At 47.3% G+C, this 18,056-nt stretch overlaps 1 protein-coding gene across 1 annotated transcript in view; it reads right to left on the bottom strand.

Annotated features, from left to right (window-relative positions):
• BLTP3A (bridge-like lipid transfer protein family member 3A) overlaps nucleotides 1-15,662 on the bottom strand; it is a 43,186-nt gene extending 27,524 nt beyond the window's left edge. The window contains exon 1 of the mRNA XM_080938235.1: nucleotides 15,393-15,662. Within this exon, the coding sequence (XP_080794361.1) occupies nucleotides 15,393-15,436 (44 nt within the window). The 5' untranslated portion in view covers nucleotides 15,437-15,662. The remainder of the gene's footprint in view (nucleotides 1-15,392) is intronic.
• Between the last annotated feature and the right edge of the window lie 2,394 nt (nucleotides 15,663-18,056).

The raw sequence follows: 18,056 nt of genomic DNA, 5'->3' as shown, positions 1-18,056 counted from the left end.
TGGTGTGTGTGCATGCATGTGGGTATAGATTGTGGGAGTTGGCTCCCTCTGGTCAGTGTGGGTTCCAGCTTTACTCTGACACTCTTCCGTCTGTTAATCAACCATACGAATAGAATACCAAAATCATTCCTTAAATATAAAGGCATGTTTGTGTATAAACATTTACACATCTTTGAATGTATTTGGTCTCCTGATAGTGAGTCTTGAGCATGGTGCAGACTGACGAATGGCCGGGCCTCCTGCCTCAGCCTAACATGTGCTGGGATTACAGGCTGAGCCACCACACTCGAATCCACTCCTCCTACTGTTATCAGTTTCTCCAAGACATATCTGGCACAGCATGTACTTAAAAGCCTCTCAGAAATGATTAGAGGACACTTGGGGATGTAGCTAGTGGTATACAACCTGCCTAGCATATCCAAGGCCCTGATCTCAAACCCCAGAAAATTAAAAAAAAAAAAAAAAAAAAAAAAGCCTAAGGGGTAAAGGATGCTCCCTTTACAGTCACCCACAGCCTGCCTAACCTCTGGAAATAGAATAAATCATCAATCGCAATTTTTGTGTAAAGTTATAGTGTAATATAATCAGAAACCTTTCTGCAGTTCACCAACCCAATGAAATCAGCAAGCTCCTTCTTGAGAGCGCCCCGTCTCTACCACGACGCTGGCTGGTGACCCCAGAACGTGCCGTGCTATCAGGTGGATGATCAAGTACAAAGGCAAAGAGCATGCACCCAACATCAAAGGCAGAACACTGGTACTCAAAGTCCTTCAGGTTGGGGACGGGGGACTCAGATCAAAGACACAGTGCCTGCCTGGCGAGCATAAGACCGTGGGCTGCTTTCCTCAGTACTTCACCCGGCCACAATGGTGACTCGTGAGGAAGCGTCGGAGTGATATGAAGCAAGCTCTGCATATCTGGTCCGGCACTGACGAAAACACTGTATGCAATCTCCCACCAGTAATAAACAGATCCCACCTTATAAGCTTTTTCAGAAAAGCAGCAAGAATTCCTTGGAAGTGAATCACATGCCCAACACACAGGAAGCCCCTGGCTGTACTCCTAGGGCCAGAAACAAATAAGAATTCAGAACATGGTGGTACCTTTAATCCCGGAACTTGGGAGGCAGAAGCAGATAGATCTCTGAATTCAAGGGCTGCCTGGTCTACACAGTGAGTTCCAATCCAGTCCAGCCCAGCCAGGGCTACATAATGGGACCATCTTTAAAAGAAACAAAAAGTACACCCTAAACTGGTATTTCCTGAATCTTACAGCGCTGATTAAAGAATAGGAATTAGAAGGCGATCTGTGACGCCAGTTGTTATGGGGAAGGGCAGGGGCACACTGAACTGAGGCTCTGAGGATGCTACAAGAACTCCAAGCCACGCTCACTACCTACACAAGAAATTTCAGCACAAACTCCACCCATCTGAGGGCTTCCATCATTAAACTGAGGCCATGTCATGAGAACAACTGTCCTACATCAGCCTTGGGAGCCAGATGAAACCCTCAAGGAACTATGGGAATCTGAGTCTTTTAGGAGAACCTCACTCTGCACCTCTCTGTCCTTCACAGTCCCTGGCACAAATTTTATTCAGCATCCCTCATAGGCCAGAGTGGCTATAAAGGCTAATGGCAGGCTGGTGTCTGCTCCATGCGGGTGTGTGGGGAAACATTTTCAGGCCATCTGTTACTATTACTGAGCACAGAGGCTCAGATGAATCAAGTTGGAGAAACAGACAGATCAGCTTCTTCTCTGCCAGAGGAATGCAATCTGCAAAACAGGCAGGAGGAAGGTTCTCAGTCATCGCTGCAAACATGTAACACAACTTAGGAAGCCAACGTTTTAAAATATGTAGACTTTAAGGTCTTTTACTTAAAAAAAAAAAAAATGTCTGTGAGTACACTGTAGGTGTCTTCAGACACACCAGAAGAGGACACTGGATTCCATTACAGATGGTCATGAGCCACCATGTGGTTGCTGGGAATTGAACTCAGGACTTCTGGAAGAACAGTCAGTGCTCTTAACTGCTGAGCCATCCCTCCAGCCCTAAATCTGCAGGCTTTAACAGCAAGAAACTTTCTTAAGTCAGAGTGTCAAGTAGCCCAGGCTGCCCTTGAACTCAGTACTTAGGAGTTGAGTTCCTGAATATGTGCCTCAAATTCCTGATCCTCCTGCCTCAGACATTCTAGTATGGGATGGCAGGTATGTATCAACGTGTCCAGCCAAAAAGGACCTTAAATAACCATTAATTCAAAATCTATAATTTGCAAATAAAGAAACAGATGACCCGATGTGAGAATGGGTTGCCCAAGAGTCATAGGTAGCCAGCACACCACAGATGTGGGACAGACCCCAGTATTCTCTGCGCTCAACTCCACTACCCTGCCCAGGAGCCTGCAGACAGCAGAACTCACAACCCCTCTGCTCCTGGGCCTGGGGAGATGGCTCAGTGGCCAGGAGCTCTGGCTGCTCTTCCAGATGACCCGGGTTCAATTTCTAACACCCACATGGCAGCTCACAAATGTCTGTAATTCCAGTTCCAGAGGATCTGAAACTCTTTTGGCCTCCTCCAGCACAGCACACACGTGATGATGCACAGACATACATTCAGGCAAAAGGAAAACATAACACAAAAGTCTTTTTAAATAATAAAATAAATCTCCAGATACTGAAAGACTTTTTTCTAGTTATTGTTTTCTAATTTAATTCCATTATCAACAAGGAACGTATTCGATATCTTGAAATTTTTCATTACGCTTTTTATTATGTGCGTTTATTATGTGCGTTTTGGTTGCATGTACCACATACATGTCTGGTGCCCACAGAGGCCAGAAGAAGATGTCATATTCCCCGGAACTGGAATTACGGACAGTTTTGAGCATCCATGTGGGTGCTGGGAATCAAATCCTTGTTCTCCAGAAGAACAGCCAGTGCCCTTAACTGCAGAGCCATCCCTAATTGTTCACTATCTTAAAAATTATTCAGCGTTTACTGATCAAGATATGGCCTACCTGGTGTGCACGCATTTTTATGCATCTGAAATGACAATTCTGCAGGTGTCACGTGCGGTATTCTAGGAATCTCTATATACAACATATAAGTAGAAAATGTCTACCTGTGGCTTAGATCAGAGAACAGGCACCAGCGTAGTCGTTTAAAGAAATAAGAGAACGACACAGTCCTTTCATTTTCCTGTGCTCTTCATTCTTTCCTGAAGGCCCTGGCTTATATTTACTTTCATTCCTCTTCAATCTGAAAAACACCCTTCGGGAAGTATACCTTGTATTGGGGCTAGAATCCTCAGTTTTGTAACTAAAAGTATCTCTATCTCATTTCCTATTTTGTCTTACTTTTCTATTGCTATGATAAAACACCAATGTGATGATTTGCTTATGCTTGGCCCAGGGAGTGGCACTATTAGAAGGCATGGCCTTGTTGGAGGAAGTGTGTCACTCTGGGGGTGTACTTGAAGACACTCCTCCTAGCTGCCTGAGGATGCTTGCTTCCTTGGAGGTTCCCGGCCTCCTTTGGATGAAACCCTCAGCTCCTCCTGCACCATGCCTGCCTTGATGCTCCCAAGCTCTTATCTTGAGGATAATGGACTGCACCTCTGAACCTGTAAGCCAGCCTCAATTGAATGTTGTTATTTATAAATCTTGCCTTGGTCATGGTGTCTGCTCACAGCAATAAAACCCTAAGACAACCAAGATCAAGAAAACTTTAGAATAATGGTTTTACTTTGGGCTTACAGCTCCAGAGGGCTAGAGTCTATGGCAGAGCAAAAGGATCAGCTGGAGCAGCAGCCCAGACCTCCTATGTCAAACCACAAGCAGGAGATAACTTGAAATAGAATGAGACTTTTGAAATATCAAAGCTTACCCTTATGACATACTTCCTCCAGCAAGATCACACTTCTAATCCTCCCTAAACAACAACTGAGGACCAAGTATTCAAATGCCCAAGACTTGCATAGAAAGTCTTTCAAAGGACCACATACCTTTGAAGGACATTTTAGCTGGGTATGACGTTTATAGAGTTTCTTTCAGCTATTAAAGTTTCATCCACTCACTCAAGTCAGTGATGGGCTATTGTCTCTGAGATGCTCATTGTTGCAGACCTGATGCTTTGGGTGAAGAGGAGAGGCTCACGTGGTTTGAATCAGTGAGAGCAACAAACAAGGTTTTCCCATGAAGCAGGATGTCTTGAACCACAGCAGAATGCTCCTACTGTGTGGTATGGGGAATTCTTGCTATAGACTAAGGAGAACTGAACAGGGGACGTTCAAATCTGTTTGCAGGTGCAGATGCCAGTGTGAATTCTCAGCTCCGTTACTAAAATAAGAAAAGGCAAGGAGGAGACTCCTGGACTGACAGACACTACCGTGTTTCAGTGATTTGGGTACAGACAGCATGTGTTAGGTTAGACTTCTGATCAAGAAAACAAAGGAAACCAAAGAAAAATATACTGTCCAGAGCTGCAGGCTGTCCAGTCTGGCTTTCTACATGGTTCTAGAGATCAGCACTTGGGTTTAGTGCATAAAGCCGCACCCTGCTCACCGAGCCCCTCCCAGCCCTCTGTCAGCACTGCTTTCCTCTTTATGGCTAACAAGGTGCTGCTGACAAGTCTGTCCCACTTTCCTCACTCCCGTATAGCATGGTCAGCTGACTGGCATGAATTTGAAGGACTCCTCTTTGGGGCTGTTATAGTGCTGTGGACATGCAATGTCAGTCTTGGTGTGAGCAGATAGTTTTATTTCTCTCGGTGTGAACACTGAGTGGGAATGGGAATCAGTGTACCCGGTGATACGCCTCATGTCTTATGTGTACTACAAAGGTTCCACACTGGTGCTCCTCTAGCCGCATCTGAAGCCCTCACTAACTTGTGCCATGGTCCTCTTCACTGCAGTCGCCCCAGGGTGCAAGTGTCTCTTCTTCATGCTGTCGTGCATTCACTTGATGGCACCCTTCCATGTGCTTGCTGGTCGTGCGCATGTCTTCTTGGAGGGATGCCTACTCAGAGCCTTTGCCCGTATTAAAACTTTTAATAATAATAATAGTAATAATGCCTTTTATTACTGTGCTGTCGGCTTTTTGTTGCTTATGAAATAAGATCTCATGGATCCAAGGCTGGCTTTGAACTCTGTCCAATAAATAACCTTGCTTTGTGTTTTGTTCAAGACAAAGTCTCACTCTGTAGCCCTGGCTATCCTGGTACTCACTAGGTAGACCAGGCTGGCCTCAAACTCAGATGCTGTCTCTGCATCTTGAGTGCTGGGATTAAAGGTGTAAACCACCATGCCAATCCCCTCATTGCCTTTTTCCTTTGTTAAATACCTGTTTGTTAGTGTTTCACCTACCTATGTATATGTCTGTGCACCACCATGCATGCCTGGTACCCAATGAGATCAGAAAAGGGTATCAGATCCCCTAAAACTACAGATGTGTTTGAGCCACCATGTGGATGCTCACATCTAGGAATCTGACCCTGGTCTTCTGTTCGGGTAACCTCTGAGCCATCTCTCAAGCCCCTGAACTACTGAACCTCCTCCCCTGAATGCTGAGATCCCAGGTGTGTGCTACCACTCTCTATATATGTGGCATTAAGGGCGGGGCTCAGAACTTCATGTATGTTAGGCAAGAACTCTACCAACTGGTCCATATCCCTAAGGCCACTATTTCTTCAAATATGTTTTTCTTCTTTTATTATCTGCTGACCCTGAACAAATATGCTGATATCATAACACAACAAGCATGTTATCAATCAATGAACTCTACCGGATCAATCTGTTTGAGGAGGGTGCTCCCTTGGTACTTGCTGTTCAAATGTAAGAGCCCAAATGTGGATCCCCAGCACTCACAAGAGCGCCAAGGCGTTGCCATGGCGTCTGTACCCCCAGCACTTGGTAAAGGCAAGGAGGGGCTGGTCCTGGGGGCTTGCTGGCCAGGCAGTCTACAACAGATGTTCCAGGTTCAGTAAGAAACCCTTCCAAAAAACATGAGGTGGGAGAGCTCAGAGAAAGACTCTGTGGGAAGAGAGGTAAGATCTCATATAGCTAACCTAGGTTGACCTCAGACTTGCTACGTAGTCAAGGCTAGCCTCAATGTCTCATTCTCTGGGCCTCCACCTCCCGAGTGCTGGAATTACCCAGGCCCAAACTTGTTACCCTTTTCTTAAGGGATCATTCTAGTTCAGGCTGTCCTGGAGATCACTGTGTAGAGCAGGCTGCCCTCCATTCTCCCGCCCCAGCCTCCCAGCACCTAGGTTACAAGCACAAGCCACCTTGCCAGGTTTAGAGAGTACCTCCAGGTATGAGATTCTGCGTTCAGCAACTACCCCCAGTCAGCACTTGTCACACTCCTCAAGCAAGGTGACAACCCGTAGCAACACTTGCTGAGACCCACAATCTAAAGGATCTTAAGCCGTGACAGCAAAGATAACGCCCTCACAGGTCTTACCAGGAGGCAGCCTTCCCTGTGGTACGTGTACACCATGCTTAATCTCCAGCTGTCTGAAACTGGGTGAGCTTAGGCCGCTGTCCCGCACTGGAACACTGTTTCTACTGAGCCTGATGCTCCAAACTTCAAACTCAGATGTGAAAATTGCAGGTGCTGGAGAAATGGTTGAGAGCACTGGCTACTCTTGGAAGAGGACTGAGATTCAATTCCCAGCACCCACACAGTAGCTCACAACTGCCTGTAACTCCCGATCCGGGAATCCGATGCCCTCCTCCAGCCTCCACAGATGCCACCTGCAGACATACAGGTAGGCAAAGCACACACATAAAAATTAATTTAAAAAAGGAAGTTAAACTTGGAAACATGGCATTCCCATTCAGTCAAACTTACTAATATGTCACTACTCATGTTCTTGAGTTTGACTGAGAGTTTGCCTCAAGGAATAAGCCATGGAGGATAATCCCCAGCATCAACACTGAGCCTCTTCTTGTGTATACATGTACCCATATTGAACAGTGAGAAGGTAGGCGGGGTAAAGGCTAGGAAGACGGAGGAGGCAGTATGCGGAGATCGAAGGGGAAGGAGAGTGCAGGAGGAATCATGATGGAGCTGGAGAAGGCGATCTAGATCCAGGTGGTCGTAATTGGTGAGGAATAGATATAAATATTTTTAAGGGTTTCTATAGGTCATTTTTCTCTCCTATAGAAGGACGGTTTGTATCTTTATCCATTGGGTGTAGGCTTATTGTGTAGAGGGTTTGTGGATTGAGAATTTAACATATAAACCTGCTTGTTAAGCTACCGGGCTTTTGGAGTCATGTTTGTGCCGGGTGGTGGAGGAATGAAACACGCTGGGGGCGGTCGCATCCACCCAGGACAGAAGCAACAGGGCGGGTGGGGTGAACTGCCTGGGAAGGGAACCGCACGGAGAGGGTGGCTTGGGGAACATGTGACAGAGTCCATGTGCTCAGCTCCACACTGAGCAGTGTCCAGAGTGAGACCTCAGAGGCCGATAAAAGGTTAAGCCTTCAATTCAATAGTTAATGCAACACCCATATCCACACATGCTCAGCACACACAGGAATATGAAGATTAAACATGAGTTGGGGAGGAGGGATGGCACACAGGAAAAGTACATACAAGGAGAAAACTGATTCCACAAACTTGTCCTCTGGCTTTTACATACATGTGGGACACACGCTACAAGAAATGTGTTGGTCTTGTTTTTTTTTTTTTTTTTCTTTGTATTGTCTTTTTTCTTTTTTTTAAAGATTTATTTATTTATTATAAGTACACTGTAGCTGTCTTCAGACACACCAGAGAGGGCATCAGATCCCATTACAGATGGTTGTGAGCCACCATGTGGTTGCTGGGATTTGAACTCAGGACCTCTGGAAGAACAGAGAGTGCTCCTAACCACTGAGCCAGCTCTCCAGCCCCAAGGTTGTAGGTTGTGGTTTTTTAAGTTAAGGTTTCTTTGTGTGGCCCCAGCCTGGATCTGTAGAACAGGATGACCTAGAACTCAAGAGATCACCTGCCTAAGGTGGAATGTTCCAGAGAAGAGCAGCGAGATCCCTGTGCCAAGATGACACAGTGAAGCAGTCATGTTATTTTTAAAATATGATTTCTACCCTGGCATTGCAGTGGACCTGTTTAATCACAGCACTAGGGAGGCTAAGGCAAAATGATTATAAACTCAAGGGCTACTCAGTGACACCATGTCTCAACAAAACCAACATGCAGGCTGGCTGTGTAGCTCAGTTGCAGAGCATTTACCTAGTATGTATGACCCCCAGCCTCAATGCCTAGCATTCTGTGGAGAAGAACCAAGTGCTAAACAGCCTGGGTGTGGTTTTACAGAAGAGGAAACTAAAATTTCAAGAAGCTAAAATACTTGCTTAGCACACAGCTTTCAGTTCACAGAAGGAGAGTCCTAGCTCTCTCTGCCACACTGCATGGTCTCAGCTGATCTCTCGAGGCAAGCACATCTCACAACTGAGGTCCGTTCCTGTCTGTGCTGCTGAAGACTCACACACTAGACCACTAAGCTGCTACACTCTGCCCACAAGCGTTCTTAAAATGTTTTTACACTGATTTTACTCCATGTGTACGAGTGTTCCAGTAACGTGTATGTCTATACATCAACTGCGAGCCTAGTGCCCTCAGACCTTAGGAGAAGGCATTGAACTGCAGTTATGAATGGTTCTGAGCACCATGTGGGTGCTGGGAACTGAACTCAGGTCCCCAGCAGGAACAACAGTGCTCTTAACTGTTGAGTCATCTCTCCAGCCCAAAGTTTCTACTTTTAATAAAATGTTACTAGAAAAGGAGACCATGAAGAAGCTGGGAATATGCAGGTGAGTTTGAAGGGAGAAAAGGGCAGAGGAAAATGATGTAATCATTTTATAGTTAAAATTTAAATATTTTTACATGTATTTTAAAAATTAAAGTACTTTTTATAAGCCTAAGACTGATGCAGGTGCCACACACCTTTAAACCCAGCATGAGAGGCAGAGGCAGGCAGATCTCTGAGTTCAAGAAAATAGAAGTATTATCTTTTGCCAGGCATAGTGGCTCGGCCATGTAATCCAAGACTCAGGAAATTCAGGCAGACCTGTTTACCAAGTCCCAGATTAAATCAGCTACAAAGAGATTTGGTCTCAAGCCTATGCAAAGCTTAGCAGGTGGCAGCTTCCAACAGTGAGCCCAAGGGCCTGAGTTTAATGCAAAGGACCACGTGGTGGAAGAAGAGAGGGGACTCCACCTAGTACAGGCACACTTGCACATAGACACATACAAATTTAAGACGAGGAGACACTGTCTTAAAACTCATAGGGAAACTATGAAATTCAAACGTCTACTTCTGTAGGAAAAATAGAATGGATGTCAATGGGTTGCTAAAATTACAGAGCAGAAGACCAAATACTTAGCAAAAGCCTGGATATTTAGAAACAACCCCTTTTCTCATTTACTGTATAGTAGTTACTTTGACAGCTGCTGCATTCAATCCGAGTAAGACGTGTTCTCTGCAAAGGCTGGAAACGCCCCATCTCCATTGTACCTTTGTAATTTGAGTATTATTCTGGAATGACATCATGTGTTTAAGAATGGGACATCCGAATTTGATAACTGAACGGAGACCTGGGCACTCTTTAGCTCAGTCAGCACGTGCTAAGCAGTGTGCGTGACTTCAGTCCTCTGCGCACACAGACTGAACAGACAGCCAGAGTATGCGTGTGCTTTATCAAATGGAAGGTTTTTTTAAACTTTGGTTTCCTGTGGGTTTTGAGACAAGGCCCTATACTGTACCCCAGCCTGGTCTGTAGGCAATCCTCCTGCCTCAGCCTCTGTAGTGGCTGGTTTTGTGTCAACTTGACACAAGCTGGAGTTATCCCAGAGAAAGGAGCCTCAGTTGAAGAAATGCCTCCATGAGATCCAGCTGTAAGGCATTTTCTCAACTAGTGATCAAGGGGGGAGGGCCCAGTCCATTGTGGGTGGAGCCATCCCTGGGCTGGTAGACCTGGGCTCTATAAGAAAGCAGGATGAGCAAGCCAGGGGAAGCAAGCCAGTAAGTGACATCCCTCCATGGCCTCTGCATCAGCTCCTGCTTCCTGACCTGCTTGGGTTCAGTCCTGACTTCCTCTGGTGATGAACAGCGATATGGAAGTGTAAGCGGAATAAACCTCTTCCTCTCCAACTTGCTTCTTGGTCATGATGTTTGTGCAGGAATAGAAACCCTGACTGAGACAGCCTCCTAATTGTTGGGAGCCACCACATGCAGCTTTTCAAAATAAAATTATATGCACCTTTCAGAATGGCCGCAGTGAGAGGACAGAAAATGCCCCATGTTGCCAAGGATCTAGGTACTTGGATCCCACAGCCTCCAGCAGCAGCCATGCCCATTAGTACACCATGTAGGAATGTAATCTCAAAAACCCACAGTCTACAACCTGGAAGATCTAAAACCCTGTCTTAAACGGACTCCCGACAGGTGTGTGCACTCGTCACCAGAACACACGTACTAGAACATTCCCCCTCAGCACACACTATTACTCATAACAGCTCTCACTGGAAAAATACATAATCGTCAACTGCAGCAAGTATAAGGAATCTGAATTATATTCAAAAAAAGCCTCCGATCATGATCATGCAGTCTCAATGATGTGAGCATGCTCAGGGCTGACACAGCCAGAAAATCAGCAGGAGTTCACTAGCCTCACCTTCATCCGTGAGTTTCAGGTCCCAGCGAGAAAACTGATGGACAGCTACTGAGAAATGATACACAGCAGGCACACAGCAATGGGCTGGGGCCATAACACAGTAAGCAGTGTTTACCTTCCCATGAGGCACTCACCGGGGTCAGTCTCTAGGACCCCACGGTGGGAAGTGAGCAAGCCACAAGCAATCGTGCACACCTCTAAACCTGAGTGTGAAGCCAGCATGGGCTACAGAGAGTGTCTCAGGAAATGGAAAATGGGGATATGGCTCAGCTCAGGAACATGACACTTGTCCCAGGTGCGCAAAGCCCTGAGCCATCGTCCCCACACTACAAAACCAAAATGTCGATTTAAAGATTCTTCTTAGAGCATATTTACACCATACAATCCCATTCACTTAAAACAAGACGTTGGTTCCACTTTGATGAAGAGGTAATTCTGAAAGAAAACAGCGGTGGGGTAGGAAGCCTCTGCATGCTGGAAATGTTTTCCCAGCATTCAAGTGGGTGCTGGGTTCAGTCTGACACACGGAACCGACACGGAGCATCACAGGGGCTTTATTCTAAAGCAACATTAGAAAATGAGAGGAGACACAGAAACAGGTTTTGGGCGTTAAGAGAAAACCGACAGAACACGCACAGTAGAAGTGAGGGTGTCACTAGTCTGGCACTGGCCTACAAGGCAAGAGTAGTCCTCCAGACTTCCACCTAGAGGCGCTGGGAGCCAAGGCCTGCGAGAACATGGCTGTCTGGTAGAGCGGCCCAGGCGCTCTCCAACATCTTTGACATTCTGGAATACTAGGAGGCACTGACCCGGCCACCAGCTCAACTCTGTCAGGGTCTCTTGCTTTCCAAGAGGGATTCTGCAGCTTCCTACACCTCTGGATTCCAGCACTCACATTTAAAAACCCAGGTTGACATTTTCTAGTCTCTCCAAGTAAATAAGATTTCCATGTGCTGGAGAGATGGCTCAGTGGCTAAGAGCACTGACTGCTCTTCCAGAGGTCCTGAGTTCAATTCCCACCAACCACATGGTGGCTCACAACCATCTGTAATGAGATCCGATGCCCTCTTCTGGTGTGTCTGAAGATAGCAACTGTGTACTTATATATAATAAATAAATAAATCTTTTCTTAAAGAAAAGTTTCTCTGGCCACATTTCCATATTTTACAACTATACTTTACTACCACCTCTACTACCACCACTACTACTACCATCATCACCACTACCACTACTACTATTATTTTATTATTTTGGTTTTTTTGAGACAGGGTTGTTCTGGGTAGTCCCAGCTGTTCTCCTGTCCTCAGACTCAGATCCACCCTCCTGCTTCTGAGCGCTGGTATCAAAAGCGTGCACTACCACAGCCCGTCTCCACACCTCTTTATTAAGCACTGCTTAAATGTCAGGTGCCGTAACAAATACCGTACCCCTGATCCTCGGAGACAGTTTCACTAGCTTCCATCACTCTTATCACTTACAGCCAACAACAGCTTGCTGGGGACGTCCTCCCTGAACAAGAACAGCAGGGCTGGACAGATCTGTTTTGTCTGGCTGGCTCCAAAGCCCACAGCCCTTTCCATTAACAGGGTGCCCTGGTCGACTCCACACCCCGCCATCCACCCTCTTGCTTGTCCAATCCGAGGCCAGCAGCTGAGGTGGTCTAAAGCAGGAAACACCAGGCATGGTGGGATTGTGACAACACAACCGAGCTTGACCAGTGCTCCCAAAGGCTGAAGCCCGGGGTTCTCAAAAAGAAGGGAAAACTAAACAACAACCTAAAGAACCTAATCTAGTAAGAAATCTATTTTAGCATTTCTTTATCAAACAGGGTCTCAATAAATGGCCCGTGCTGGCCTCAAATTCAAGGCCTTCCTGCCTCAGTCCCCAAAATGCTGGGATGACAGGTGTGCACCACCACTCCCAGGTCATTCTGGCAACCTTCTAAATAAATATTTCATGTTGCTAAGTGGAGCTCTTCTCTAGGGTCCACTTCAATGAACATTTAATGGGGCATCAAAGTTATGCATATTGGACAACGGTCATCCAAGCCATGGATGAAATTCCAGCAGCCTCTCCAGGGCCGTGACCAGTACCTAGCTAGAGAATGCATTCCAAAGAAACAGCTGAAATTAATAACATTACCGGAATGCAGTTTCTTGTCACTGGCCTGTCCTCTCTGCTGTAGGACGCTGTCCCTGAAGTCACATAACGCTGCCACACCACAGTTAACACTGCACACCACCTTTCCTCCCTCCCTATCAGGTTCTACAAGGAACAGAACCCCTCCTCCCTTTCCCAAGGTGGTGAAAACAATTCATATCGATGTCTCCCAGGACCAAGGAGTTGAGTCTAAGGTAAACAAAGGCCCTGAGAAACAAAGGCCTTTCCAACCAGACCTGAATCCTCTGCAGGGGGCTAAAGCGGCTGCCAGAGCACAAGCTCTTCCTCCCACACCTGGGAAACCAGAAATGGACCTCCACATTAGATATACTAATCCCACTTTAAAGCATAAAGGCTTTCTGCCCCCAGGAATCAACAAATGTGTCAAGGAAGACAGTTTGTTGTCAGCTCGGGATACCACGTCTTAAAAAACAAACAAACAAAGGCTTGAGGATGCCTCATTAACACTGTATGTTCACTGGAGGGGCACCACCTGTGTGCACACAGGGGAAGGGCTCCAGATTTAGGAAGCTGGTTCTGTTCACTCCTTTATCTTCTGGAAAAGTCAGTCTCCCTGTTCCCTTGCTAGGCTTGCTTCCTCAGTCAAGAGCCAAGGGTAGAAGCCAGGCACGGGACACACTCCTTTAATCCCAGTGCTTGGGAAGCAGAGGCTGGAGAACACTGTATGTTCTCTATGACAATCTCTATAACATTGAGACCAGGCCAGTCTATTTATAAAGTTTCAGGACCCCCAAGACTACACATACTGAGACCTTGCCTCAAAGGGAAGGAAGGGAAGGAAAAGAAGAGGAAGGCATTGGACTACAGCAAGTGTTCTTCACTTATTTCAGGACACTCTGAGGACACAGATGTGTGCACTTAAAACTCCCACAAAAACTACTATAAAACATCACCTAAAGCCAGGCATGGTGGCAAAGTAGGAAGCCCATTAACCCCAGGCTAACTCAGGCTACAAAGTGAGGGAGGCACTGTAGCAACAGAGAGCCGGACGGACAGACAGACAGACAGACAGCAAGAGACAAAGCCCTTCTCCTACAGCAGGAGGGCTCAGCAGGGAAACGTGTTTGCCTAGCAAGCCTGACAAACTGACTTTGACCCCCAGAACCCGCATAAAAGTGGAACTAGACAACTGACTCCCCACATGCACACTGCGGTGTGCCTCCCTGAACGCACACAACACACACACTCACTAAATCAAATAACCACACAAGTTATAACCCCAAATAAAAACACCCTGTGTTCTACTGATCACTCCCTGTGCAGGAGGCTCTTAAATAAATCTTTACATACAAAAACGCATGTCGTCTGCTGTCTCACTGTCTCACCACACACGGTAGAGAAGTTGGCTTGGAACTCTACTCTAGGGTGGCCTTAAAACCTCACTGCTCCTATGTCAGCCTCCAAAATGCTAGGACCTTGGGCCAGCCGCCTACGATAATCTCGAAGTATACACTAGCGTTGTCCAGTTTGAAAGTGATGAAAGTTAATGAGTAAGTGCCCAGACTCCAGGAGCCCAGGGTATAACAGATCTAACCAAACGGGTATCTGAGTCTAGCTGATATAAGATCACATAAGCCACTGTCAGCCAGGAAAAAAGGGAACACCACGTTAGGAATAAAGGTTCACACAAGCCCTAGTGTTTGTTCCATGTTGACTGGCAAAACACACACACACACACACACACACCTACCTCTTGAAAACCACTAGCCACTGTGCAGCCAAACTCTAGATCACTAGAGCTACTAAGACCACCCAAATTAACAATCATCACCAACCCCCAAAATAGAAAGAGAGAAAACAACTGCAAAGCTAGCTCCCAACGTTTGCAGTAACCAGTTTTAACAAGCTGCATCAGCACATAGTGACCAGGCGTCCTCCGGGTATAGCTGAAAAGTTGTCTCGCCAGTCAATCCCTCATGCCCCAAATACGGAGACGACAGACCGGCTTAACACAAAGCACAAGTGGACACTGGCTGTCAAAAAACCTCCAAGGCATCTTAAAGGGAAGGTTGCTGAAACTTTATCCCCACCTCCGCTGACCTTTCTCCAATCCGTCTGTGTATCGAGAAGAAAGCGGATCCAGAAAGGAGGGAGGTCCGAAAGAACCACCAACCTCGGGTGAAGGGCTTACATCTTTTCAAGGGTGATGCAACAGGGTCAGACAGAAAAGGAGGAGCTCGCCTCCCAGGAGAGAGCCAGCGTCGGCACTGCAATCTAAGGGGACGTGGATAATCCGGCTCCGGGTGGCAAAGCCAGAAATGAAGCGGCGCTGGGCGGCTCGGGAGGCGGGAAGAGGCCTCGATGGCTGGCCTGGTTGGGTTCCGTGTGGGTCTGGGAGGTACGAACAGGAAAGGGCTGCATGACCCGCGCTGAGGAAGGAGGAGGCGGCGGGGGTGAGGAGCGAGCCCGGGAGAGGGAGGAACGCAGCGCTGAGCACGGCCGGCTAGAGTTGAACCGCCGCTGCCCAGAGCGGCTCGCCGAGCGCGGCCGGAGGGCTCGGGAAGGGACAGGGTATGCAGGGTGGCGCTCTTACCGGGACAAATGCTTCAAGATCTGCTTCTTAATGATCCCGGCCATGCTGCAGCCGTGGCCCGCGTGGAATGCAGGCAGGCGGGCAGCTGTGGCCTCCTCAGTTGTGGAAAAGAGGCGTCCTCTCACCTCGCCGCGGCGCGGGCACTGGCTGCCGTACCCACAGCGGCCGCCATGGCGCTCTGTCGCCCCTGCCGCAGCGCCTGGAGTGCCACCACCTTCCCACCCACCCGCGCGACGCCGCAGCCTCCCGCGGAGAAGAACCGCTACCGCACGCCGCCCTCCCGGCTCCCCGAAGCGAGAGCGCACGGCGAGGGGCGGGGACGCGCGCGGCGGCACAGGCGCAGGGGATGAGGGGCGGGGCGACCGAGGCTCACGAGGCGGAGGGGCGGGACCTACCACGTGGGCGGGGCCTGCAGGGTAAGAGGCGGGGCTCACTCTTCCAAGGAGCAGGATGGTGGCTCTCGCCTTTACTCCAAACTCTCCGGAGCCAGAGGCAGGCAAATATGGGAACTCGAGGCCAGCCGGGTCTACATGGGGAGTTCCAAGACAGGGAGGGTTGGTTACCTTGAGAGACCCTATCACCAAGGTAATAGAAAAAATTTTAAAAATTGATTTGTCAGCCTTTGCAAGTGTCCTCTTATCACCGCTAAATTGAGGATGCAGTTCAGAGTTAAGGCGTTTGCCACCACGTTTAAGACTGAGTTCCATTCACAGACTCAAAGGAAAGCACCTCAAATCCTGAAGTGCAAGGACAGTAAGAAACATTTCCAGTGACCCTGTCTGACACTGTTCTAACAGCTGATTCTGAGCCAAGAATTAATCTAACCTTTAATGCTTCCAGTTTCAAGAAAAAGAAATAATCTGCAGTTACTAAGCTTCTGTTAAATACGTAAGGTCTCTGTAGTAAACAAAATGCTAAGCAAAGCCTCTGGATACTTCATTAACCACAGAGGGAGGCTCCTTCCACTCTTCGCTGAAGAGGTTAAAACTCCGAACAACCACAGCAAATCTGGACAACATGCTTTGCTTAAAGCCTCCTTTAGGAAATTTAAATAAATAAAAACCCCAATCTATCTATTGATCCATAGTACACATGATGAGGGAAAAAGTAAACACCTCAACAACATACTCAACTGCCTCTCGAAAACCAATGAAGAGGAGCGCCAATGTCTTCAATGCTGGCTATTTAGTGTGGTTCTGCTTTCTCGGTTTGACAGGGTTAGGGGGGGAATGTCCGAGTGCCTCACACAAATGAGGTAATCACTCCACTCAGACATCCCCCAGCCCCCGCCGTATTGTCTTTGTCTGTGTGTTCCTATGTGAATGCCATGTGCACGCAGGTCCCTGCAGAGGCCAGAAGCTGTCAGATCCTTTGGCACTAGAGTGCAAACAGTTGTGAGCCACTCAGTGTGAGTACTGGGCACTGAACCTGGGTCCTCTAGAGCAACACTTAGCAGCTGAGCCATCTCTCCAGTCCCCAGGTCTTTTAACTTTACTCTTGATCGAGGTTGAGACAAGGTATCCAGATATAGCCTAGATGGCCAGGGAATTGCTGTTGATAGACCAGGATGGTGCCAAACTTGTAGCAATCCTCCTGTCTCTGCCTCCTGAGCACCAACAATGCAGCTGTTCACACCATACCCGGATATACTGTTTTAGTCACTGAGATTAAAATTCATTCAGTTTTCACAAGTTGTCCTAAATTTTTCTGAAACCTTATTCCAAAACTAGCAATGTTTCCAGATGGAGATTTAATTAAAGAAACTCTGAACCACAGTCATGACACTCAAGAAGTGGAAACGGTGGATCTATTTGAATCTGAGGCCAGCCTGATCTACAGACTGTCTCAGGACAGCCAAGGCTACACAGAGACCCTGTCTCAAAAACAAAACAGAGAAAGGATTGGAAGGGAGGAGGGAGAAAATTGTCAATAGTTTTCTTTGAGACAGAATTTTTCTGTGTAGCTCTGGTTGTCCTGGAACTAATTTGTAGACTAGGCTGTCCTAGAATTCAGAGATCTGCCTGCCTCTGCACCCTAACCCTGAGTGCTGGGACTATAGGTGTTCTTGCTGCAAGCCCAGCTGATACTACACTCCTAAAACCCCAGTCCTCATGGACTGAGTAGTTCAAGTCCAACCTGGGCTATATGATACAATCCCATCTCAGGATAGCAGCCAGACAGGAGGGAAGCACCTGGAAGGGGAGTTAGAAATTCAAGGTCATCCTCAGCTACGTAAGGTTTTCTTGGACACCCCAGGTTCCCTGTGACCATCATCTTTTATTTTGCATATGAGTGCTCTATCTGCACACACACCAGAAGAGAACATCGGATCCCACTGCAGGTGGTTATGTTCCACCATGTGGTCACTGAGAACTGAACTCAGGACCTCTCTGAAGGTAAGCCAGTGTTCTTAACCACTCCCTCCAGGCTGGAGACTGAATCTTAAAAAGATAAATGGGGGCTGGAGAGTGGGCTAGGTGAATAAGAGCACTGGCTGCTCTTCCAAAGGACCTAGGTTGAGTTCCCAGCAACCACAGGGCAGCTCACACTAACTCCAGCTCCTTGGCTTCTAGCACCCTCACAAATATACATGCAGGCAAAACACCAATGAACATACAATAAATTACACGAAAAACTAAAAACCTATTTATGGTTTTTTTTTTT

Source organism: Micromys minutus (genome assembly GCF_963924665.1).
Source record: "Micromys minutus genome assembly, chromosome: 25".
In the NCBI taxonomy this organism is placed as follows: domain Eukaryota; kingdom Metazoa; phylum Chordata; class Mammalia; order Rodentia; family Muridae; genus Micromys; species Micromys minutus.
The sequence above is the reverse complement of the archived record's forward strand: the minus strand, read 5'-3'. Positions and strand labels throughout refer to the sequence as shown.